The 26,817-nt window shown below is 39.2% G+C and overlaps 3 protein-coding genes and 1 non-coding gene across 4 annotated transcripts; 3 read left to right on the top strand and 1 right to left on the bottom strand.

The window, feature by feature from the left end:
- Positions 1-52: 52 nt before the first annotated feature.
- On the bottom strand, positions 53-2,169 carry LOC132197555 (WW domain-binding protein 2). Its single transcript, XM_059620902.1, has 4 exons — positions 1,988-2,169; positions 935-1,269; positions 475-839; positions 53-360 (listed from the first exon to the last, which is right to left on the bottom strand). The coding sequence occupies exons 1-4, from the start codon at positions 2,041-2,043 to the stop codon at positions 316-318; spliced, it is 801 nt and encodes a 266-aa protein (XP_059476885.1). The 5' UTR covers positions 2,044-2,169; the 3' UTR covers positions 53-315.
- Positions 2,170-2,455: 286 nt separating this feature from the next.
- LOC132196870 (equilibrative nucleoside transporter 4) lies at positions 2,456-6,096 on the top strand. Its single transcript, XM_059619803.1, has 10 exons — positions 2,456-2,733; positions 2,819-2,973; positions 3,032-3,160; positions 3,222-3,296; positions 3,357-3,589; positions 3,648-3,770; positions 3,833-3,971; positions 4,175-4,362; positions 4,421-4,661; positions 5,051-6,096. Exons 1-10 carry the CDS (start codon positions 2,552-2,554, stop codon positions 5,374-5,376), a joined length of 1,791 nt encoding a protein of 596 aa, XP_059475786.1. The 5' UTR covers positions 2,456-2,551; the 3' UTR covers positions 5,377-6,096.
- A 379-nt stretch (positions 6,097-6,475) lies between these two features.
- Trnag-ucc (transfer RNA glycine (anticodon UCC)) lies at positions 6,476-6,547 on the top strand. The gene has a single exon. It is a non-coding gene; the product is annotated as a tRNA-Gly (tRNA).
- Positions 6,548-7,837: 1,290 nt separating this feature from the next.
- On the top strand, positions 7,838-26,608 carry LOC132198051 (G-protein coupled receptor 52). The gene is made up of 3 exons (XM_059621788.1): positions 7,838-8,295; positions 19,177-19,471; positions 23,404-26,608. Exons 2-3 carry the CDS (start codon positions 19,315-19,317, stop codon positions 24,225-24,227), a joined length of 981 nt encoding a protein of 326 aa, XP_059477771.1. The 5' UTR covers positions 7,838-8,295; positions 19,177-19,314; the 3' UTR covers positions 24,228-26,608.
- Positions 26,609-26,817: the final 209 nt, after the last annotated feature.

A 26,817-nucleotide genomic window follows, 5' to 3' on the forward strand; every position in this document is an offset into this window, starting at 1 on the left:
TTGTAACGTGTTTATTTTCGATTTTAAAATACAAATTTAAAATATTTTCAACCATGTTTTGAATCTTTTATTATTGTTGCTTGGAAAGCTTTTGACTACGTCGAGGTAGATCAAACAACTAAACATTGCAACATACGACTTGAGGCATCAGTCATTTGCATTCAGAAGCAGAGTATACTTTTAAGTGGACAATCAACTTATGATAATAGAGATTTCTTATTTACAAATAATTTCAATAGTGAAGCTTTGAAATAGAATCTTTGCCTTATATTGTGATGGTAGACAGCAGGAATGTTTTGAAAAGCATAGCTGCAATTACTGGTCCTTCTTGCTGGCATCGTGGTAGGCAGGCGGTGGTTCCTAAAATTCAAATGTTAGGCTTAGAAATTTAAAGTAATCAACAAGCCAAGGATTATATTGAAAATCAGATGTTGGATGAAATTATTTAGGGAATGCAAGAAAAATTGCTCTTACGTAGTAAGCAGGAGGTGGTACGTAGGCGCACTGAGGTTTGTTAGGGTCGTAGTAAGCGCTCTGGGCCGCTTCCATGGCCTTGGCCTCAGCTGCAGATGGCTGCGGGGCAGCAAAACCCATGGCCTCTTGACCTGGGGCAGAGGCTGTCGCATAGCCATTATAGCCGTTTATGCCAGGGTACGGAGGCGGCATGTCCGTCATGAAGACCGAATTGGCCGCTGGCTGGTCAGGAAATACGTTGGTCGGAGGCACCCACCCATAGTAGCCATTCGGGGGTGGTGTGTAGGCTGGAGGTGGTGCAGGGTAGAATCCACCAGCTGGTGGGACATAAGGGGGTGGTGCAGACGGTGGACCATTTCTTGAAGCTACATAAAACCAATAAAGTGGTGTTAGATTTGTAAATAAATAAATAATTCAATTTACATTTAATTTAAAATAAATAAATAAAAAAATAAATTACCCATTTGGGCAGCCTTCAGCATGGCCTGTCCAAAGTCGATAGCTCCGCCATGCTTGAAATGCAACTTGAACTTGGCCTCGCCGACCCAGCCTCCGTTGTCCTGAGCCCTCACTTTGCCCTTGATGAAATTGGCACCGAAAATGGGCTGCTCCAGTTCAACTTCTGACATGGTAACGAAGGGAAAGCTAAAGGACTGCAACTTGTCATTGGCGTTGCCGTTGAGGAAAATCATCCTGTGAGTTGTGAGGAACAGCCGGCCGACCTTGTTGCCCTTCATTTCAGCCTGCAGGCTGCCACTGAAGTCCAAAGTCACGGTGTTGCAGAATAGGAGAATGCTGAAAGAATGCAGATATTTTAGAATAAATTTCCATGCAATAATTTTTTTTTTAAATATAAAAATAAGACTTTGTGTTTCATAATAAATAATAAGCTTTTTTTTAAAGGCCACGATTTCAGGATCAATTATTAAATTTTATTCGAATTTTGAATTTTTATTGCAATCAAAATTATGTTTTTAAATAAACAGAAATTAAGTTCAACTTCTACAGGCTAGGAAGATACTTTTTAAAGAATGATTGACATATTTAATTATTGGTTACGCAATACCATGTTGCCAAAGGGAGATTGTGCCTCTCGATGTTCATAAATCAATATAAGTTTATCTAAAAAACCAGATTACTAGCAAAGTCGTCTGAGTCTCATAATTATGAACATGCTGAGAAAAAATAAAATACGTCAAAATGGAGGAAAGCATCGAAGAACTGAGAAACCGGAAAGTAAACAGTAAAATTCTGGCAGCGAATTTGTGAAATTAATTGAGCCCTTCTTCCGGGGGGATTTCTTGACATTTCATCATTGAGACTGAAGATTCGTCTTAAATTTGATTTTGATACAAGTAGAACGCGCTAGAACGTTGATCTTAATCATTAACTCGTAATCTTGACCAGATTTAAGTAAACGCACCCTTTAATTGAACAAGGCATACGCAGTGAATAAATCAGTTTCGACTTGCAACTTCCCGCAATATTGCAAAGATTTCTCCGACTCTCTTACCATTCTCCCGCGTGAATTAGCACTCCAGAATTCGCGTGAGCTGTATTTAGCGACATATTACTCCGCACTAGCAAAACTTCAAGCGTAGTCTGGCACCCAGAAAGCACCACCGCGCTGAAATATTTGCGATAATTCGAAAGTTTCTGGAAATTTTAGTAAAACAACATCAGCTGCGGTCACATGACCGAACAGTTGACCAACTTAATAAAATTAACTTTGCCAATTTCAATCATAATCAAAAAAGAATTTTGTTTTATTGAAAATAATAGAATAATTAAGCCAAAAATAAATAAAAAATAAGAATCATATGCTAAAAAATATGAGGAATTTTTGTAGTGCTCATTGAAATGGCGGCGATGCTGGATTTAATAGTTTCGACCGGTTGGCTTCACTGTTACGGTGCCCGTGACGTAAATAAGTGGCGCGAGTTCACCGCATTGAGTACCAAGTACGCGCACGATCGATTTTTGCAGACCTGCGTAAAATCAAATCTCAAATAATACTAGAAAAATGTCGGCGGATGATATATCCTTTGTTCAGATGGGTCAAAAATAAACCGCCGCAATGATTGAGATGGAGGAGACGAGCCCTAGTCGGGGCTACTTCCAGTTGGGCAAGTCCAGGGGCGGCGGAGGGTCCGACCCAAGGACAAGTCACAATCACCATGAGTCCCCCGTGGACCATTGCAATTTTATTTATACGGCCCTCATGTTGGCTGGGGTTGGATTTCTGCTACCCTACAACAGGTAAAAGCTAAATCAATATCATTTTGCGACGCAGTTTTTTTTTTTAAGAAGATGCTATTTTTATTTTATTCCTTTTCGGTTCTAGTTTCATCATCGCCGTGGATTATTTTCAAACCAGATTCCCTGGATCCACAATAGTGTTTGACATGTCCTTGGTGTACATTTTGACCGCATTTGTGGCGGTTCTTCTGAATAATCTCCTGGTGGAAACTTTATCTCTTAATACAAGGATAAATTTTGGTAAAATAATAAAAATTTCAATGGCAAAAATATTTTTAATGAGTGCGAAAATTTTCAGGCTATGCAGTTTCGTTCATCACCCTATTGTTTGTGGCCACCTGCGAAATTTGGTGGAATATTTTTGGCCCCGAGTTGGCTTACAAGGCCAATTTAATCGCTGTGGCTGTGGTTGCACTGGGATGTACTGGTATATAAATAGCTAAATAATCAATTATAAGCGCCCAATATATCAATCGGATCAATTTCAGTTCAGCAAAGCAGTTTTTACGGATACACAAGTATGCTTCCAAGCAGATACACTCAAGCAGTGATGACTGGAGAAAGTAATTATTTTATTAAAAAAAATTACTTCAGATTTAAATTTTATTTTTAAAAAATTCAAGGCGCCGCCGGATTTTTTGTGTCGGCAAACCGAATTTTGACCAAACTCCTTTTCGACGATCAGCGAGCAAACACGACTTTATTTTTTGGGCTGTCCCTTCTAACGGTTACGATCTGCTCAGCACTTCACTCAATCGTCCGCGAATCTGATTTCGTAAACTATTACATCGCCCTATGTGACGCAAGTGCCAGTAATAACAGGATAGTGTTGGAGCCTGCCGAAGACATGGGACTGGTATTCAAATGTCTAAACCGCGTTTTATACACGTGTATTCATTGAGAAAATTACACAGATGGATCCACAGGACCAGCCAAACAGCCAATACGGTGTGCTCAAATTGCAAAGTCCGCCGCCTCTGGTGGACTATCCAGCGGAATCCGGTTTTAGTTTCGCTAACCCAGTTTACGAACCAAACGTAACATAATTACACAAGCAGAATTTTTAAACACGCTAGAGTAATACTTTTCATCTTAAAAGGCTCCAGCTCGGCCTTCTAATGACGAAGACGGGACTGAGCACACAGGACCGACTTTTAAGGTGGAGGATGTTGTAGTGAGGTTGGGCAGCGGGCACGCGGGCGCCTACAAACCTCATAGGCGGTGGGGTGGATTAAGAAGTAATAAATTAAATTTTTATACATATATCAATTACTTACTTTTACGTTACAAATTCTTTCCCAAAATTGGAATCCATTGCGGAGCTTTCATTTAATTTGAGTTAAATTCCCTTTTTTCTGAATGCATTACTTTTAACTTTAAATCAAATTAAATAATTATAAATTAAAATTGTGAAACTATTATTAATAAAAAAATATTACAGAGGGCTTTGAAGACAGGATGAAAGTTGCCAGATTGATCTGGCCGCATATGCTGTCAATTGGATTAGCGTATTTTGTCACTCTCTGCCTGTACCCCGGGATCGAAGCCGAAATCACCAGTTGCAATTTCGGCTCGTGGATGCCAGTTCTCATTATGGCTGTGTTTAATGGTGCTGATTTATTGGGAAAGGTGCATTATTTAATGTAAAATTAATTGACACTTTTGATATAAATTGTGAAAAATGCAGATTTTAGCATCCGTTCCATGGCAGTGGTCGCGCGGCGAGCTTTTGAGCTGCGCCGGAATGCGTTTTCTCCTCATCCCCCTGTTGCTGTTCTGCGCTGCCCCGCGACACAACCCTCTCATACCTGGGGACGGTCTTCCCATCTTTTTCTCGGGCCTCCTCGGACTGACCAACGGCGTGATCGGTAGCGTGCCAATGATACAGGCGCCTAGCAAAGTACCTGAGGAGTTCAGGGAACTAACGGGTGAATAAAATTTAGTGTAAAAATCTCTATCTAGAGATTTTTATATTAAACTGATTTTTTTAAACGGCGTATTTAAAAAAATTAAAATAAAAAATTTATTAAAAAATGTTTAACCGAGATGATATAGTTTTGCATTATTTTAATTTTATTTTAAAGTGTTTTATTATTATTATTTTAATTTTCTTAGTGAGAATTGATTAATTCCATATTTATTTTTTAATTGTTAATATCGGAGTATAATTATATTCTAATTAGCCTTCTTTTAATTTCAAAGTGTTTTATTGTTTGGATGAAAATTATTCATGAAAGATTTTAAGCAAAATTAAAACTATAATTTAATTTTTTCATTTCAATAGCAATTTGCAACAAAATAATTTCCTGCAATTCAGGGAACATCATGACGTTTTCCTACAACCTTGGATTGGCGCTGGGCTCATCGGTCGCCTACTTGCTGGACGAGTTGTTGGGACCCCCAATCATTGGGCTGTGCGCGGGCGGTCCCATCCCGACGATGATAAGAACGACTGTGGCGGCGACGACGACGGTCGCCACGACGACTGTGACCGCCTCAACTACCCTTGCGACGACGCTCATCTCCACGCTGGTCGCCAGTACTGTTGCTCCGACGACCGAGATTCCCTCCACAGTGGTGCAAAACGCGACATCGGCTGCGTTGGCCGCGGCGGCCGTTACCCTGGGCTTTTCACCGGATTGAAAAGTCCACGAGCTTTTATAGCATCACGAGGAATAGCTTTTAATTCAGCCCCAATGTTATTTGTATTTAAGCAGGAGTCGTCTATTAATTGTGTAAGAAGACTATCTAGAAAATGGCACTGCGCAATCATATTTTGAAAATCGATCTCTCGCAAATATATGAAATTTTAGCTAAAATATAATATAGAATTTGGACTCTGGACAAATTAATTGAATTTGAAACTATTAAGAATAAAAGTATGATCTCACCGCTTATTTGTCAAAGCGATCAATAAAAAATATATCAAATGATAATAACATCAATAAACATGCGATTCCAAATTCAATCTGTTAGTTCTTAATTGTTGATGCATATTATTCAATGTAGCGATCAAGAAAATTATTTTAAATGTGTGATTCTGCAGGGCATATCTCAACAAAGATCAATGTGACTTAAGAATGCATTAAATGTTCAAATATAAAAAAAAAAATGCTTATGAAATTTTGGAAAAGAAATTGAACTTCGGTCAAACTTTGTTTTGCTCCAAGTTTACAGTATTTTATTTTGTCACTCATGATGAGGACTTAAAAATATATGAAGAGAAATAGAATAATTATTCTCTGTTTGTGTCCAAAGTATAGCAAGTATAGTATTATTGTCGCAAGGTATTTTGAGTGTCGTCTCTTTTGTGAGCTTTTATGGACCTAAAAAACTTGAATAAAAAATTCGGATTCTCAATAGATCTTATTTAGAGAACTTGATTAATTCTCCCAATCTAAATAAGAAATTGTTCTAGATTATAAAAAAGTGAAAGTAAAAATAAAATGGAAAAATAATCCAGAGGCAATTTACATGTGTGTCCTTCGATATGCATTATGAAGGTTGCCTATTTTCAAGGTTGACGTGTATTTAACAATTAACTTACCATTCCAAAATGGTTTTTCTATTTCTGCAGACACGCTGCAGCATGGAAATTTTAATTTCAATCTGTCATTGCCAGCAAAAACTTCGATGAGCATGCGATAAAAATGAAGTATATTTTTTACTGCCAGATGTCACTAGCATCGCCATGTCGATATGCACGTTTATATAGCAAAGGAGTTATTCATGATAATAAGTTGCGATGGTGGTGTAATGGTGAGCATAGTTGCCTTCCAAGCAGTTGATCCGGGTTCGATTCCCGGCCATCGCACTTTTTGAAATTGGATCCTCTGTTTCGCACACGTTTGTTAAATTTTTTGTTGTTATCTTCAAACTCTAATAGTGCTAATAAGAGAATTTTTCCGTTCCTAATTTTTTTTTAAATATTATATTTTTATTTATATTTTATAAATATTGTTTTCACTACAACCAACATTAATTAAATAATTTCAGAATAGTCTATACTTAAAAAGTTTTATCCCTCTTTTTAATAACTGTTAAAATAAGGACAGAATTGAAAAAAATTATTTGAATAATTCAATATTTTATTTTTTATTTCATTAGGCAATTGGTAATTAATTTTTTCAGATAGCATGCGTGTGTTTTATAAATAATATAGCTTTAAAATTGGCACGTATTTTTGGACAAGATACAAGATATTCTAGCTTTGATGCGCAGGTAATTATGAGGGGGAAAGTTTTATTTCTGTCTAAAAATAAGATTTGCGTTTTTTCCATCGCGCTCGCTCACATTTAGCACACATAAATTGGCAGTAAAGTTGACAAACTTTTTGCACTCCGATGGAGCAATTTTGAGCTTCAACGCGCCGCCGAGTCGGTGGTGCATGACGTGCGGAACAACAAGGAGGAAATTGGTCATGCAAAATGTAAGTTTATAATTTAAAACTTAATTTGAATATTTTATTTCAGTGCCGCGATAAAATTAATAAATTTAAATTGGCTACACACGACACTTCATTAGAATTTTAAATTATTTTTTAATTGTTAAAAATGGTTCAAAAGTAGCATCATGAAATATATTTTCCCATTAGTTTGTCTCACTATAATAACTCAAAAAAAAATTTTATTTTTCAGAAAAAAACGGATTTTGTGTCTATACCCCGAGCAGGTCGCGAGCAAAGTAAGTAATTTTACAAGCACGCGATCGGGCCATTCACATTAAAAAATTCGGCTAAATTTATCAGCGAGCTGCGGCAAAGTCATGCGGCAAAAATCCCAGCACAAAAATAAGAATGTTTCGCAATCTTAACATCATTAAAAGGGAGGCGTGCGAAAAAGGAGCGAAACCCTTTCTGAGCATTGAGTGCAACAACCCTTATTAGTCTTCCCTGGTGTGTATATGTATATATGGGCCTGTTGAATTTTCAAAAGGGAAAAACGAGAGGGCGGAGGAGGGAGGGAGGGTCGGAGCCACAAATAATACCAAGAGAGTCAAAAAGAAGGAGCGAAAAAGAAATCGCGCACGGGAAATAAAAATAAATTAATGAGAAAGGGTTGCAGAGGGGCAGGACGCGCGCGAGATGAGAGAGCGAGCGCGCGCGGGACACACGAGATGGAACCGAGTTGTTCAAATTACGATACGGGAGGCGTTAAAATTCAGAGTGTCTGAGTCGCTCGATGAGCGATAAGCCCCCGCTCGCGTCGCACTTGCGCACCACCCCGCACACAGGCCGTCCCTTGCGCCGTGTCGAAAACCAAAATTGCGAACGCGATTTGGAATCGCATCGACCGAGTTAGGACGCGAGACACGCCGCCGAATTGCTCGATCCTGCCTGGCGTCGGCACCAGCACCCGCAAAATCGCACCGTCGGCTGACTGGAGGGGTCGAAAGGGGGTGGCAATGGGCAGGTGGTGAGGCCGTCGGCAGCCCGGGCACCAGCAGTACGCGCCCAGCCAGCTCCTCAGCAGCAGCTGCAAGCGCCTGTGGAGCTGTGAGTGCTTTTCGATACACGGATTTCGAGAGAGCGCCCATTCTGTGGGCATTCGGCCGCTTTTCCAGGTGAGTTTTGTTACTTTGTTACCGAACCGGTACGGTTGCTACGCGGCCTGTTTCTACTATTTCGCCACCCAATTATTCGTTTCACTCTCGTTGCAACTCGAAAACGTACGCAGGGTAGATTTGGGGTCTGAAATCCAAAAGCCCGGGCGCGGAGAACGTAGCCTTGAGGGTGGTTAATGAAGTGCAAGAACTATTGAGGGAACCAGATCAATATTGCCGGAATAAATTCTTTTAAAAATAATCACCAAAACACCAATTCGATTGACTTATTCAAGGTTTCTTTTTTAAAAGAAAATTGCCTAAATATTGAATTAATTAAAAAATATATATATATACAAATCACAAAAATAAGTTTAGAGAATTGCCGATTTTCCATTTAGAGTGGAAAAATTAAATTTCATTTCAATTTTTCACAAATCAAGTTTGTACGTATCTCTGCAGAACATCTCAATTTGACCCTCTCCGGCGTTCGTTATAAAAATCAACCCTTTGTCAAAGTTCAACGACAAAACTCGGCCCGACCAGCTCATGCGTGAAACACGGAAAAATGTGTGAACATTATCATTTACAACCGAGGCGGTTTTTGTGCGCCGCTCTTCTCAGCGAGAGCTGGCTTTGCATTTTCCCACGCTGAATCAATATATCGTAGCTCTAAAACATTTAATAACTTGGCCCCGTGTCACCGCGCGCTGCGAAAGGAAAAGTATCGTGTACATTATGTAATGTGTGTGTATGTGAGAGTGTTGGCTGCCAATCAAGCGCCGCAATTGCTGCTCAGCAGTTTGCCGGATAAATAATTCACTCCGGTTTCGTGCTATTCTTCAGCCGAACAAAGACGACTGAAAATTTACCTAAGACCGCGGTCAATTTGTTATTCCCCTGCGTGTAGCGCGACGTTTTATGCCGTTTGCTCAATTGATTATTAGTGCTTTTTATATACTGGGGAGACGCTTGTGCGGTTTATGAGGAAAAAGCTCTCTTTCCACATTCACAATTTATACTATTGGCTTCTGCGTTTTTTCCTTTTCTGTGGAAATCGCATGTCATTCAACCCCAACACACCTCTTGCTCCATTTTTAATCATAATAATTGGTCTTGTGACGTTTGTACAAAAAAAGCAGAGGCAGTCGAATTTTTGGTTTAAAATTTACATGAGAGCTAATTTTTGTGCAATTGAATGTCACGGAAAGAGCATTATTTATTTTGTCGCTCTACCCTTTATTAGTCACTAATCAGTAAAGTCAGTCCCAATCTGAGAGGGGATCAAAGCAAAATGTGATCTACTAATCCAGATAACGCTTTATCTTTGATCTAATGAGAGAAATAATGTGCTCTTTAAGTGTGTCCTGGCATGAATGGTCAAATCCAGTCTGTTAGTGTGTCCAGCTGTAATTAATGACACGAATTATGCTAACTGTAAATGAAGCTTTGTCATCTAAATTTAAAAAAAAAACCTAAATGCCAAATTAATTTTAGAACAGCGTAGGAAAATAGGAAGTTTCAAAATTATAATGAGGAAAAATTAACATTAAAAGAGTACTTAACACAAATTTAAACACCTTCTGACTCATATTCGGCTGAAGATATTTTTTTAAATTTATTTCAAGTAAAATTTTATAAATAAAGATTTGATAGAGACATAAAAACAATAGTTAAAAGTAAAGTCTTTGTTTTCTGCAGCGAGTATTTTTGGCATAACATTCGAAAGTTACATAATGAATTTCCCGTCTCTGCAGAGACAATTTGCATGAAACTGTCGCATCTCCTTCCAACGAGATTATCCGCATGCTTCTCCACACACATCCGCATTTTTCCCATTAGGTGCCTGTAAATCTGCTCTGTCGCCGTACTGCTACTTTGCATAACGTCAAAATTCAAAATTATTCCTTAACACGAACGCAAACTTTGCCCAACGAAAGTCACAAACATGCACAAGACATTGAGAGACGCAACTCCAGCAGCGCAGTACTTGTGCAAATCAAGTCGTTTCCTGCTCTAATTGTTTCAAACGAGTTGGACAACCAAGGACTCCATTTTCACAAACAAGCGTAGCCGGGGAAAACGCTGACTAGAAATTTCCCCACGCCAGAGAAAAGTGCAAACGAATAATTTTGCATGCATAGGCAAGTTCAATGAAGTGCAATTACAGCTCTCGAGCCGCTGTCTGTTGCTTCCTGCCTGCACACAAACAAACTGCAGCGCCGGCGCTTCTGCCTTTTTTTGTTCTGGCCGCCAGCCCTCTCTCTTAATGACTCAATGGCTCCGTGCTTAATTATCTGTGGATGGATGGGTAGTCTCTACTTTTGCGATTCTTCATGTTTGGTCCGCGGGGGCCGCTGTGCGATCAATCGGCCTGGCGTGTTGCCCCGTGATATCTCGCTACGCCATAAACTCATACATACCTGCCTTTAATTAAACTGATTTTCATCCACTCGCCCGCGCTCGCCCCGTCCATTCTCCACTTGAACAAATGCAATTACTTTTATTTAATGACATACGTGCAATGCGGCAGATCCACCAGCCGCTTTATTGCCACTGCCTTTGGCATAACCTTCCAAAATTAAAATTTAATTTCTTCCTATGAAACTTATATTCATCTCAACACAAATTGTTTGCTTCTAAATGTATTAAATAAAAAGATAAAAAAATTATTTGAAAAGTGTCGAACTAACTAAATATTACAAGTTATTAAATAATTTTAAATTCATTATAATACTTGTTTTTTTTTTTTGTAAGTTTTCTTATAATTTTATGAATAAATATTAAAATTAAATTGAATTATTATTTTTTTCTTTTAGCTTTATTAATATTTAAAAGTTTATTGTTTGCACTGTTATTAACGTTAAAATTGTAGGTTATACAAATCTTTTGGATTAGTCATTGTATATTTTCATTGTTTTTGTTAGCACTGATCCTAATTTTAATTTTCCTTTGTAATAAGCGGAAAACTTGCACGTTGCTCTGTACTTGGCATAAATCATTCTCAAACTGACTGAGAAGTTTAAACCGCTCTCTTTTGCTGGAGCACAAGGATGCAAATGAGAAAAGGGAGAGGATGAGATAAATTATCCTTCTATTTGCTCATCTCGTAATTAGAGAACATTTGACGAGAGCCTGCACGGAATTTCTCGCAGAGAAATTCATTTGCTCTCGGCAGCCCCATTCATCTGTTCCTTCCGCCGGGTTATTGTTGCTCATCGCCCAGAGTCAACTTGGAGCGAGTGCACCGTGAAATTTAAAATGCCGCCGCCGTCTGCCGTTGTTTTAATTGCATCTGTGTGAAGAGCCGCAGCGAAATGACAAAATAGGTTGCTTGGCGAATCGCACCTCTCGGTGCTCTTGTTACGGTTGCATAACTCGCTGACGGTTGTAAAGAGCTGGCTGTCGTCGAAAATCGCGAAATTAGGCCACGTGCATATGCTGCTGTGAAGCTGTTAGGATGGCACTTCAGCCGAGAGTAACTGTTTTGCAACAGAATGGCTAAGCAGATTACATAAAAAATTCATTACTTTTAATTTCTCCGTTTCAGTTAGAAGTAAAAATGCTGATTGAATTACAGAGAAGAAGATTTTATTTTAAAATAGGAAATCGTTACCAATTATAAGTATTCATTGTCATTAAAACTTTCAATTAATAATTTATTAAAAGAATGAATCTGCATAAAGATTTTTGCCTCTTTATTTTTCTCTTGAGAGAAGTATAAAAATAAAAATAAATAATTTTCAGTTAATCATTCTCTCCAAACATATCGAATTTAAAAAAAACGGTACTTTGCTACCTATGCTATGCAATTTATGATTTTCACTTAAGTTAGTGCTACAAATTTATTCATAATATTTCTGTCTCCTCCCTCAATTTAATTAACTGTACCATCTCCTATTTGACAAAATTTTCTGGTTTAAAAATGAAATTAATCCAAATCTCATTTCAAGAAAGATGAAATAGAGCAACTTTTCAAACTTTCAAATTGAGCAACTCGGGAAAAATGTTCGTCATAAATTTCATTTTAGTTTCAAACTACGAGCAATAACTTTCAAAAACTTTCCAACAAGGACACTGTCAATTATTATTCCGCGCGTCGCGAGAGAGGGCTTTTGAAATGAAGTGAAGCCACAGAGTACTGAAACTTTGCGCGAAAAGAGCCACTTATATTCGGTTGGGGCAAGTTTTCGAGAGCGGCAGGGGCTGCACGCACATCACTTGCGGATTCGCTTGATTGGCGTCGTGAATCTCAATAGTGTGATTAATGCAGCCGGAACCTGGTTATAAATCAGTGGGGCGCGTCGGTCCTGCGGCCTCTAGAGGAAGATTATTGATTGAGGGCAAAATACCCTTTCTGCCTCGCAACAATAAAGTGAGCCTGCCTGCCATTGTTAGCGCCGCTTATTGATTTTGCCAGGTAAGAAGAGATCCCACAGATAAGGCAGAGCGGCCCGGCGAACCGAGCGGCAGTGCCACTTTATGAAACTAGCGCGGCGCCGTGTTCACCGGTGGCCCATTTGGGGATCAAGATGCCGCGATAGCCGCTGGTGAGCCACTTGCAGTGATTTTTCCTCACTAGATTAAGCCCGGTCTTGGCATTAGCAGCTCGCCCGCTAATGTAAAAATCGAAGCCAGATGGGATTACATCCTTTTCTCCAAGTTTGCACTTCTTTTTGCCGGCAAGCTGTTGCTTAAAAGTCATTTGGCCAAATTGAATTTTCGCGCTGTCAACGGCGTTCACCGACTAAAAGCGCGGTAATGTGTCTTGGCCAGCAAATCTCTCTCTCTTGCTCGACAGCAAATGGAACAAAAAACAAACATTTGCGACACGTACAGAGGGCGGCCATCGCGGGTAAAAGGCTCTTCGCTCAAGCAAGGTCGGTCAATAGTCGGGCGAATGCCACTCGAGATATTTTTATTGGCAAATTGCAGCGCCGCGGAATTAAACCTAATGTAGAAAAGGACGCAGCTGAACGCGGCTGTTGGAACGAATCCTTCGAAGCCGATTCTAATCGAATCTGCTGGCTCTGAAATTTGAGGAGAGCACACACAGGAGCCGAATCCGCCACATGGAGAGTCTTCCATGCGCGTTCCATTCGTTATGTTCCATCGTTAAAACTCCAAAGATTTTGTCATTTTTATTTATTCAAAATTGCTTCACAAAAAACCGAAAATTTAGCATTCACACTAGCAAAAAAATTTAATGCGAAACATTATTCTAGCAAAATAATTTATGTAAAAAATTATGTCAACGCAAAAGTGGAAAATGTTCAAACGAAACCCCCTTTAAGGTAAGAAATTAAAAATATTTTATCTAGTGTTCTATAAAATTAATTTATTTGGAATTCATATAAAGTTATAGTTACATTAGATCAATGCAATTAGGGCAGCATGAAATTTGACACACCGGTTGGTCTTTTTCGTGTAGCGGTCAAATAAACTCACTCAGCTCCAATAACCTACATTATCTCAGAATGAGCAGAACTGACCGAGCTAAAATAAAAGTGATTGATGACGGAATCATCAGCTCAAGACTATTGCAATCTGGCTAAAACGCTTGTGCCGTTCGCATAATCCCTCGCACGATAAATCAGATTTATACACGAAAGTAGCTTTCCTGGCTGGTGACGACAGCAGTTCGTCGAAACGTGCCTTTTCGCCTTGCGAGCTGCCAAGGGGCGGTATGCTGAGAAATCTGATACGACATGAAACAGAAAGAAACACGGCCAAAAGGCGATCGCTCCTTTGTAATTGGCTGTGCTCAACAAAGGCCAGCGCAATATCAGAATAATCGTCGAGTCGACGCTGCAGCGGCCTGGAGCTGTTCTGCTGGCTGCACACAATTAGGGCAGCAGCTCAGTGCAACCCGGCGGTGTGTGTGTGTGTTGTCATCTGGGAGCGAGCAAGAGCTGCAATCCAAACAAAAATGCACGTAGAATTAAAAGTACATGCACCGAGTATCTTTTCTTGTTTGAACCGACTTCAGATATTGTCTTAACCCTACTAGGATAAAGCTCAACATCAAAGTAGCGCACCCGGTCTCCTCTTGGCCCGTGTCCCCAGCTGCCTGAAAAATGACACATCGCAACTTCCGAGCCGCTTGTTTGCATGCAAATAAGCATGCGTATTGGACCGTCAAATGAGTATGTATGCTTGAGGACGCGCTCCGTATGTACATTCAGCTGCAAAGGCTGCCGCAGGGCTGGATTATTTATTTCGCTGTGTATGCAACCTGCGTGACGCACATGCCGCGCGGAAAGCCGAATTGGAGCAGAAAGGGGGTTTCGCAGATCCGGGATGGAAATCCTGCAGGCGGTGTATTATCTGTATGCAAGACTGGGTTTGTGGTTTCAAGCGACAAACTTGGAATTCAGCCTGTGTAACTTTTTACTCTGACCTTTGATTATTTTACACAATTGTTTGGACTTTTCCCTCTAGCCGAATCTGCACTTACTGAAAAATATTGCATAAAAAAAATATGTGTTAAATTAACAATATTATTATTATTAATCTTCTTAGTCAATACAGAAATTTTAAATTGGAAAATATTTAAAATTTTTAAAAAGTAAAAGATAATTATAGGCATATAAACTAAAACAAGTATTAAATTTTTGGTTTTACTTAAAAAGATGCATTTATTTAAAAAATTATGACGCTCTACAACTGGTCATTTGAAAGAAATTACAAACCTATTGAAGAAAAGTTCCTTAATATAAACTCATCAATTCCTACCACTTACTCGCCTCGTTTGTTTATGACGATCTTTCTTCTCTAAAACCAAGCTCACATGCCCAGGCCTTGCTCTCTCTTTTGATACCGGGTTTCCTAATTGCTTTTATTACGACATGGTTGAGCTAAAAGTTCAAAGAGCCAATTTAAAAGCGGTTCTAAGAACGTCAATTTGCTCCTAGCGCTGCTTCCAATTAAATAAATAAAACGCAAACGCAACATTTAACCAGCCCAGCATATTTATGAGCGCGATTCACATGTTGGAACTAATTTCATTCCAGGCGTCGCGCGCGCCCGTCGTTCGCTCTCGCAACAAAACCCACTCGAGTGATTAAACAAAATGCTTCCATTTAAATCCAGAGCGAAAGCCATCTCTCACTCGTAAATAACAAACACATGCATGCACACATTGGGAACGAGCGCGACAGCACACAGATAATGCAATTTGAAGAGAGAGAGACTGTGTTTGTATAAATAATGTGTCGCATTTCTGAAAGAGCGCCTTCAAACAATTGGAATTAACTCCCGCCACTTTTCCAGCGTCGTTTGTATTTACGACGGGAGCAGAGGCAAGGAAGCAAACGGCCCAGTTTGTCGTTGACTAATCACAAGGCGTCTTGTTGGGCGTTTTTCTTTATTAAATTTGCTTGTATGTGTCAATCAAACGGCGCAGCAAAACAACAAAGGGAAGCCGCAGCAAAGGAGTCGCTGCCAAGCGAGCGGGATGTAGACACAGTGGCGTCCGACTCGCCGTGTTAGCAAATGTGTGCTTTAATTGGACCACGAATATTTTCAACTATATTGATCAAGAAAAGGAAGCGCATAAAATATATTAACAATCTTTTGAATGGCATTTAAATATTGGCATTAATTTGAAATAAAAATGGAAATTTCAATAATTTTTTAATTTTCACTTAAACAACTGTCACTTTTTGCTTGAAACTTGATAAAATATTCAAATTATAAAAATATATATATATTTCTCCCCGCCCCCCTGACTAATTAATTTTATCGTATGAAGAGCTTGCAATAAATTGACAACTTGCTAATATTGCAGATGTATTTGATTAAGTATTGTTATTTTAAAGTTTGCAAAAGTTTTGAATTGAACGCTGACGTTAAACGCGGCTACATAGCACAATTCTAAAAGTAAACCAATCGATATTTCGCTTATGTCGAGGCACGAAAATAACACTAAAATAAAAGTGAATATTTTCCAATTTGTATTATACGATTTACAACTTTCCTGTTTGGTGGAAAATTCTGTCAGCAAGTGTATTATTTCTTCGCCTGCTAAATGTAAGTCTGACACTTTGCGTTACCTGCAAGGTCAAAAGTTGCCAGAACGGCGTCCATCGATTTTATTGCAAACATCCCTTTTCTCTTGCGGCTGTCGTTTCGCTCGCTCTCCATCCTTTCATCGCTCGCAAATGCTCTTTTCAAAAAATTTTGACAATGCCGGAGCTTAACAGAGACCTTTGCAGAGTCGCAAGCCGAGGAACAAAAGCGACCCTTCAGTTGCAGCCGATTGTCGTGGCAGGCAGAGCAAAGCAACCGCAATCAAAAGACGCGCGCTCGCATCATTTTAATCAAGGCTCGCGAACAATAATAAAGAAAACGGCAAACACATGCACCACTGGCAGAGAGAAAGAGAGAGATCGCCATGGCGAGTGTGCTCGTCGGCTGGAGTATGGATCTTTTTGCAGCGCGAGGGTGGGTGGATGTCCCACATTACGGCGTGACGTCAGTCCTCTGCAATATTTATTATTGGCAAAACTGCTACTCCATTTGCATCAACACGTGCTCCTGCTGATAGCGCGCGCGGCAGGAGAGACCCTCCCTTTGTCATGTTCTGCGCTGCAACAGAGCAATTACGCAATGTCGCTCGTCCTCAGTCAGCCCTGTGAGCAACGATGATTATTCAACTATCTTGTGAGACGTTTGCCTGCAGAGAGGGCTAAATTCATATGTGCGATTGCCTCCTGCTCGCAGCTCTTTTTGCGCACAATATAATTGTGCAGCCCTGTGAACGTGCCCATTATTATACGAGAGAGAAGTAGGCGCCAGTACATGTCATGTTAAATTGTTACATTGATATAAATATACATGTCGCGTACTTATTTCCAGTCGGAGCAGCCCAATTGGTTTTTGGCATCGTTAAACGAACATAAACTTGACTCTTGCTTGGACTGGAGCGACCGGCGTCTCTCAGTCGGGGGCACCGGGCTTGTGTTTCATCTTTCTTTCTTTCCACGTGGAGGGTAAAAGTTCATTCGTTTCCTTTGCTGCCGGACGAATTTATGCCGTAAATCATACCCAGGCCTTTTATCCGAAAGGCATGGTTCTGTTTGCTCATGTCCGCGAAAGGCCAGACAAAAACTTTCTTGGCAGCGGCAGCAAAAGTTTGCACGGCAGAATTGGATGTTTTATCTTTTGCCGATTCAGTGATATTTTTATTCCAAACTTACAAAGCAAAGAATAACTGGAAAGAACCGCAGTTTTTATATTACTATTAATTAAATTTCTACTCAATTTTTAATATTTTATACAGTATTAATCAAAATTTAATTTTACTGTAGGTCAATTAGTCACTTTCAAAGTGGAAATCAAATCAATTTATTTGAATAAAAAATTTAGAAGTGTGATTCCAGTTAATAATAGTTTGACCTACATTTTTAACTTTAAGAACATTTAGTAATGAAAAAAAAATTAAAATTAAAAGTACTTCCAAATAGGCTGGCGTATTCACATTTTAATTAAATCACAAACACCAATGTAAATTGCCTCAATTACTATTCCACCAGGGTACAAGGGAGTTCTCAAAACCATTTATTACATTTCACTCCTATCGGTGGACTTGCGGCTCCGTTCTGAATACGAACGCTTTAAAGTAAATGCTGGATTTGCATGTGGGCCGTAATTTTAAATGCCGGTCGAGCGTGTGTTCACGTGTGCAACGACTGTACGAAAATGGGCAATCAATACAAATGTCTAGGGTTGCGGAAAGTTGGCTGCGGGACACACGGCGTGTAAAACGGCAGCCAAACCGCTTATCGTAATTCAATGGCGGTCGCGTTCCTACTTTTCCAATAAATTTCACGGCACTTTCGCACTTTGCACAAGTTCAATTTCAACGAGGGGCCTCTAAAAGCTGCAAAAGGCTATTCCTTTAAATTAGGACATAAATTAACTTCTCTTTTAAAGGGTAAAGCCAAATTTATAGTCCATTGGGATGCTAATATTTAATTTAAACGACTTTTTGCAAATATATTTTGATGCAGTTCTGCTGAAACGCTACAAAAGCTCAATATAGACATTGTAATATACACTTCAGTTTTTCGACAATTAAGAAACTTTTGCTATGAAACGTGTGTTATAAACGAATAAAGTTACAAAAATTTTACTATATCTGATATTTTATTACTTTAATTTAATCATTACTTTTATTGAAATATCAAAGTCTCTTAAAAATTAATTAGAAAAGAAGATATTTGTATATTTTCAGTATATTAATTTAAATATTATAATTTTGAATAAATAAACATACATTTTAATAATTTATCAGAAATAGCTAGGAATAATAATAAAAAAATAAAAGTATTGTATGTTATTTTCTATTTTCGAAACCGTGTATTACACGACTGTGTCTAATAAATTTCTGTTGTAAATTGGATATAATTGTTTACTTTTCTAATTAATTCGCTTTTAATAATATGTTTGTTACTAAATAATAAAGTATTATTAATTTTCATTCCTGAAATTTTAGTTGAACATTTTCAAATCAATAAGCTATTTTGTCGCTGGCAAATTCCAACTAATTTTAAACTAATCATGCAGCTAATCCACTTGAAAGTTTGTTGTGCTGCGAAAGAATGTGAATTATGCGTGCATAAGTTATTGCCCGGGCATTTACCGCATCCATCACCCTTCAGACGCCGGCAACTGTTAATTGATTGCGGGCGCAAAAAAAAAAATCCGAGCGCAAATTAATCAAGCGGGCAGGCACTTTTTGTTTGTCTTGCGACCGCCTCCGAGCAGGGAAAACAAAGTCATTCATTGCCCCGAATTTATTTGCAAAACACGGCAGAGGGCGGGCGGGCGGACAGGAGCGTTTCTTTCTTTCTTTCTGTTACCTATAGCTTGACCAAGGCGTGTTTGGCTTGTTTCCAGAAGGCGAATACCACGAGGGTCACAGCGCTGGCTCTGAAGGATGGTCGCTCTTGCTGTTGGAGGCGCGACACCAAGCAGCACCTACTGCACTGACCCAGTGGAGCGTTTGTGCCCTGGGGCGGACCCCCGCGCGCCACCATGTTCGAGCGGGACGGCGCCCTTATTATTCTAAGCCCCGACCAAGAAATAGCCTTCACCCTGGAGGCCCTCACGCAAGCGGCCATCATCTTCTCGCTGGGGGTAGCCATCGTGGTCTCCAATGTGCTCATCATCGCCACCTTCCTTACGGCCCATGGTGAGTTTCAAAACTAATATCACAATTAATTCTATTGAAAATTTAAAAAAAAAATGAAATAAAATTATAAAATGATAAAATTTAAGCATTTTATTTGTAAGGCTTGATTGATTTTAAAATATATTTTATTTATTTTCATCTTTAATAAATAGAAATTGTTATTAATTGTATTTAATTTTATTGCTATATTTCCTGTTGGAAGCGTTTGTTTAAAATATAATTATGTAACATTTTGAATAATTTATATTTCTAAAATTAATTTTAATTTATTTTTATTCACAGTTAAATCATTTTATCAAAAATATAACTACTGCTATATATAACTAAATCAGAATATTTTCACAACCTATATTGAATTATGTTATTAAAGGGGTCAACAAAATTAAACTTAATCAATACCAAAGCCTCGCATTATCGTCTCTGCCTTGTCCCTTGGCTAAAATTCAAAAGCCCTATAAGAATTAATCTCGGAGAGAGCCCGTTTTCTTGGCATGACTGTTCGGAAACCCCTTCAAAGAATCGCCTGCTACGGCTTGACGTGACATGCTACCCAACAAGGAAAACAGCTTATTTATTATTGATCGACCAGATTGATCCGGCATTCCGCGCGGATTCTTTTCCGTTTTCCCAGAACAAATACAGGAAAATGACCGCATCAACTAATTTTACCAAAAGTGTTTACGCAACTGTAACAATACAGAGAGCACAGTTGCATTTTATTATACGCGATTTTTTTTCTTTTAAAGAAAGCCATAAAACCCGGCTGAAGTAAAAGATCGTTCGAGAGAGAAAAGGGCTGAGTGAGGTGAGTTCGCGCGCCGCGTCTCTCGCCGGTGCGTTTTATTTTGGTCCCGAAAGTGTCCAATGCCATCAATTTCTTGTATTTTATCGCCGGCCTACACAAAGAGAGAGAAAGGGACGAGCAGCTCGCAGTTTGCTGAATCAATGATTGCCATCAAAAGGACGATTTATAAATTATTCATGTCGCACGCTGGACAAAACGAAAATTCCTTCGGCATAACATTCAAATAATATTACATGTAATTTGCCAGCGGGAGAATAAAAAAGGAACACCAGAGAGAGACGATCTCATTTCAATATTAAAAGGCCGCTTCAGTAAATAATGAAAGGGCACATGATGGGTGCGCGACGACGCAGCGAAAATAAAGCGGCACATAAATATTTTCAGGGGCGAATCGATTTTATTGGATGTGCCAGGCAAGGAGCTGAAAAATGACACGCTGCGAGTGGCTTGACGACTCTGCCGGCGCTCTGCGAACGAATCGATGTTGTGTGTGTGCGCTCGCCACTTAAAATACACGGGGCCGCCGCCGCCGTCTTGGAGTGGCAAAATATTTTATCGGCACTCGAGATTGACGCGCCTCTGCTGCCGCTAGTACGCGATGCGTGCGTAATTCACTGCCAAGCTGAATATCTCTTTCGGGAAAGCCAAGTCTCTCTCCAATGGAAGGGCGATAACCGTTTCCGGGAACGGTCCAGGTGCTGCGATGGTCGGACGCCGCTTTTTGCCGCAGCATATTATATAGAAGAGGTGGACGGGGGCAATAAAAAAGTTTTGCCCCGCGTGTGCGTAAAAAAGGGCTCAAGGGCGCTGCTATTTTAGATTGTGACATTTTACAGCTTTTTTTCTCGGAAGCGGCGGGTGGCGTCAGGATTTGAGGGGATTGAAGGGATTAATTTGTTTAGCGACTTTACGAGCGGCCGATGACTGCAAAGTTACGATGATATCCGCGTTATTAATTTCTCATTTGCACCGAGTGAGTTCCAGAGTGTAATGATTAAACAGTTTTTTTAGTCTCCTCATTAATTTAACACACGTCTTTTAAACTCTTAAAGTCAAAAAGTGATGCAAATTTAATATAAAGACAGAGTAAACCCAGACTAAAAAAATTTAATAAAATAATTTGCATTCTCTATTTATTTTTTATCAACTGACAATTTTTTCTTCTTTAAAGAGAAGTTAGAATTTTGTATAAAATATTATAAAAGTTATTTACAAAATTATTGGCATGAAATGTAAAATAAATAGTACAATACTGGTTAAATTAATGAAAACCAAATAACTAAATCTTAGATAAAAAGAATAAATATAGAGTTTTTATATTAAGCCAATCAATTACAATATAAGGGACTATTTACGGCATTGCTTACATTAATACAATTTAATTTTTATTAATTTTTTACTTTCCATTATATTATATTCTGTATGTACATTTTTAAAAACCTTTAGCACAGAAACTTTTGTCTGTGCAATCTACTCATAACGTATTTTGTCAAATTTTGAATTCATAATAGAAAAAATTGATGGAGGGCAGTAAATTTAATGGAGGCCATAGGATAATCATACTAATCGAACCCCGCCTCTTTTGACCGACTTACCAGCCAAGCTTGTTAAACCTCAGACATAATTCTTTCCTTCCGCTCTGCAATCGCGATTTGCTCACATCTCAAGTTCAGTCGAGCACGAATCTCATCGGTGCCCCTGCGCAAATACGAACTAGTTTCCCGCTCGACATCCGCACATTGCAAGTTGCATAAATCCCTATTCGTTAATTTGCACATCTCTGACGCCTGCACGGTTTGATTAGCAAACGAAGTGGCGGGCGAGGGAAAGGAATTGGCGTTGCCAATGCCGCAAATAGTTTGACTCGATGACCTTTAACTCCATTAATTGGAGTGCCACTCACAGAGCGGTGGTGCACCGCGGCGCCGCTTTCATCTCGCTGTGCGATGCACCCGCTCCGTCGGCCGCGCATTACGTGTGTTTTATTAGCTTTTCCAGGGAAAGGGGGAAATTGACCGAGCCACCCCTGATACCGGGAACAAACCGCCCATTACTTGCATCCACCCCCTGTCGTGGTGTTCGCGGAAAACCGCCGTGATGCGAGTTTAATTTCGCCCTTGTTCGTTGGCGACCTGTGCATATCCTGTGTTTTATAGTGCCCGGCCGACTTTTGAGTAAAAAAATCATGTGCCACTTCCAGGCCGCGGAGCTTTTACGGCAAGAGCATAAAATGCGCTCTTTGAACTTTACAAGCGAATATCAAATCACGACTGCCTCCATTTAAGTAAGCAGAGCAAATGCATGAGCTTTCTGCTTGAAATGAGACTGAAAAATTGAAAGCAGCCACGGTTTATCATTTCTTGATGGCTCTGTTACAGACGTTTGATGTTAGCTTCCAAAATAAAAAGGACATTGTCTTGTGATGTATAACGTGAAAAGTTTCAAGAATGAAGTATTAAAAAGCGAGTGCTTTCAGATTTTGAATTTTTTGATGGTTATCCTAAAATACTGACTAAAATTCTTACAATTAGAAACAAACTTTTTTTAACAAAAATTATTTTTTGAAACTATAATATATTGCAATATAAATTTCATCACCATTCTCAAAGAGGCTAAAGCACATGGATACCAAATAAAAATGTTGAAAATTGTACAATAACTTATAAACATAATTTTAAATTTATATTTCCAAGGAAAATAGTAAAATATACAAATAAATAAATATATTATAAAAGAACAAATTAAATGTTTCAAGAGTTTTTCACAGCTTTTCAAAGAATCATTGGTTCTTTTGTTATTTAAAAAGTATAAAGAAATTAAGTTTATCTTCTAATTATAAATAAAAAGGAATGATACTTATTTAATTTATCCAATTAATTAAATGTTTTATTTAAACATTAAATTTGATTCGTGATGAAGGAACACGAAGCTAAAAGAAGTGATAGAACATTGTAACATTAATTGAATTGAACATTTTTCTTTCATTCAACTATGGTTCAACGAAAAGAAAAAAGTATTGCTCATTAAAAACAATTTTCTGAAGCATATCAAAATGATAATGATTTAATTGATTTTTGCATACTTAAGTTATTTTCAATGGCATACAACTGATTTTGTGTTTTTGCAGGCCCGAAGGAAGTGATAAACTACTACCTGCTGTCGCTAGCGGTGGCGGACCTGCTATGCGGCCTGCTGGTGGTGCCTCTGTCCGTGTACCCGGCCATCGTGCAGCACTGGGTGTACGGAGACATGGTGTGCCGGCTCGCCGGCTACGTGGAAGTGACACTGTGGAGCGTGAGTGTTTACACGTTCATGTGGATCAGCGTAGACCGGTACCTGGCCATTCGGAAGCCGCTGCGGTACGACACTGTGCAGACGAAGACGCGGTGCCAGTGCTGGATGGCATTCACGTGGATCTCGTCGTGCATGCTGTGCTGCCCGCCGCTGCTCAACTTCAGCAAGCCGCACTTTGACCCCGAGGCGTACGTGTGCCAGCTCGACTGGGACAACATGATGGCGTACACGGTGACCATGGCCATCCTGGTGCTGGGCCCCTCGCTCATCACCATCGTCTACACCTACGGCTACATCTTCACCGTGATGAAGCGCGTGCGGTCAGGCGTGCCCATCCACGACCGCGAGTACGCCACCGCGCTGGCCGAGAACCTGTCCAACCCTAGCCACATCATGTCCTTTGTGCTCATCTGCGCCTTCTGGCTCTCTTGGGCGCCCTACGCCGGCGTCCGGCTCTACGAGTACTGCACGGGCCTGCGCTTCCAGGTGCCCATGCTGCACTTTGCCATCGTCTGGGTCGGCGTGCTCAACTCGTTTTGGAAGTCGCTCATCTACGTCACCATGAGCCCCTCGTTCCGCGTCGGCATGCGCATCTTCTGCCTCAGCCTGTGCTGCAGGTACAAGGGCCGCAGGGACAATCTCGACGATGACGACTAGATGTGTTTATATAGATAAACTAATCTCTTAATATAATATTGTTGTTGTTGCTGCTGCTGCCGTTGACTGTTCGTTCGCGCAGAAGGCCAGTGTTTTCCGTGGTGCATCCTGAGTTCCATTTACATACGCGTCCGCTTCTCAACTGTCCCGGTGGCGAATCCGAAAAGCCAAGACTAAAACATGGTGACGAGTTATGGGATAATCTTTTGAGGGTTGCGTCATGTCTTGCTGTTGGGTGCTTAATGTCTTGTTACATTTTAGGATGAATTCATGAGGGCTTGACGGGAGGTTGCATTCATTACATTTTATATCGTTTTTCCTGAAGAGGGAGAATCTAAAATGTTGGAACTTCCAAATCTAATTTTGATTAATTTATTGGTTCCAACTCTTTCAAAACATATCTCTTGAAAGTGTCCAATTTCGGCCGTTGGAAGAGTTCAAAGTCTTGCAAAGTTTCCGCCAGTAATTATATTATTAAACTGATTAAAGAATTAATTTTCTCACATAGACAAATCTAATTCCAAGACTAAAAGTGGTGCTTTTCATATGATTAGGGGTTGTTAAACACCAATTTTAAATGGGACTTTTAGTTCAGATTACTTAATGAAAATTAATTCCCATTAATATTCCTTTGAAATAAAACCTCACAATCATTCTAAATTAAAACCTGTAAATTGTCAAGCCAATCTTTAAAAATTTAATCAATGGTTAGAGTAGAATTTCAAAGTGGCTCAGAGTCAAAATCAAGCGGATGTAGGCTTTGTCGGAGCGAATCATATTAACTTGTCTGTACTCTTCAATCTAAACGCTTCGAAGTACTTAGCTCAAATGTTAGTTCAGCTTACTTATACTTAAAAATAAGACCTTTATCTAATCCAATTGATATATAGAGTCAAATCAAATCTTCAGACTTGCGTATACTGAAAGGCAACCCTCAACTGCAATCAGTATAATATTATATACTTGAATGTATCATCGTGCTTTTGCTGTCTTTCATTAAACTCGCACCTGCTAATTCATTTGCGAGCCGGACCACCAGGGTCAAGCAGAGCGGACGCGAATTTTTTACTACGAGACATGACGTAGGTTGTAACAAAAGTTTTCAAGATAGCATTTAATGCAGCAATAATTGTCTCAAGGCTAAGTTCTTGAATTAAAAACAAACACCAAAAAAAGAATACGAAACGCGTGAAGTGACGGGGGATATTATTTATCGATGGATGCGGTATTCACAAATTCCTGAATTCTTTGGTACACAGCATACTAGTATGGCGCAGGCTACAATCATTTTTTCAGAAATTATTTGCACAATCGTCTTTGTTGAAAGATCGAACGAGCTTTCCCATTTGAGACGAGAATATTGAAAAATGGCAGAAGTTGATGAATTTTTTAGTATACTTGTGAGAATATGTACACACAGTTATATAGAAGACCGTTCGAGGCGCCTCCATTTGAATCATGTCCAAAAGAGTGATCAAAGTTATATTGAAAACCTTTTAACTAAAATCTTGATGTTAGGCTTTTGATAATTAAATGTTACCTAGAGAGTGCGGGAGGGAGCGAGCAGTTTTAAATTATTATTATTTCCATCACGTAATGTCGTTTAAAGCAAAAAAGAAATAACAACACCTTGTAATAACACAAAACTATAAACAGACGCGCATTAAACGGAAAATAATAATATTTTTAGAGTCAGCAATCGTTGTAATCAATCAAATACTTAAACTTATAAGTGGCGTAGGAAGATATATTTATAGACAAGTGAATTGTGACAATACGTGAGGGAAATTTGAGAATTTAGAAATGAAGGCATATTTAAAGCAAGATTAAAAAGCATAAAAAAAGATGAAGTATTTACAATATGTGTGTTCCAATGTACTCAATTGTTATCAAGTTTATGACTCTTTATCAAACTGTGAAGCTCAGTTTTGATGCAGTGCATTCCAAACGACCGCGCGATTACTGAAATTTCAAACGAATTGTTATGTATAATATTAGAGAGCTGTTAAAATTTTGATAAATATGTATCTCATCGTTTTAAGCGCAAATCCTGGCAATCCCGCCTCTCGATTATCATTAAAATATTCAACCGGACTCGCTACATTAAAAGTTAAAAGGTGCAGGTCGGGAGTTGACGCGAGAGAGAGAGAGACACTGTTGGAGGAACATAAGAAAAATAAAACATAATATAAAGTACACCTCATAAAGCTCTGATCACATAAGAAACGTCTTGAGACGTGCATAATGGACATTGTTACTGGAGAAGGGCTAAAAATTAACCTCCCTTTCATTGTCTGTGCCACGAAATCCAAATTTAGCTGGATTTGAAGCAGAAAATGTGTAATCAAAAACACCAAACCACGATTAATTAGTAGTGCAACCCCTTAAAATATAACTAAATGTGAAAGAATTAGGTTGAGCCATCGCAAAAATAAAAGTTTCTTCATTTTGATAATTAGGCTCAAGTGTTTGTAAAAAGCTTTTCAGAGCTTAGTGTCAACCATCAGAGGCGAATTAAAAAAAAAAGAAGATAAAACTAACTCAACGGAAATTACGCTACCCCCAACAGGCGAATAAGAAAATCCGACAA

Source organism: Neocloeon triangulifer, unplaced genomic scaffold (assembly GCF_031216515.1).
Source record: "Neocloeon triangulifer isolate White Clay Creek 2 clone unplaced genomic scaffold, ASM3121651v1 ptg000012l, whole genome shotgun sequence".
NCBI classification, from domain to species: domain Eukaryota; kingdom Metazoa; phylum Arthropoda; class Insecta; order Ephemeroptera; family Baetidae; genus Neocloeon; species Neocloeon triangulifer.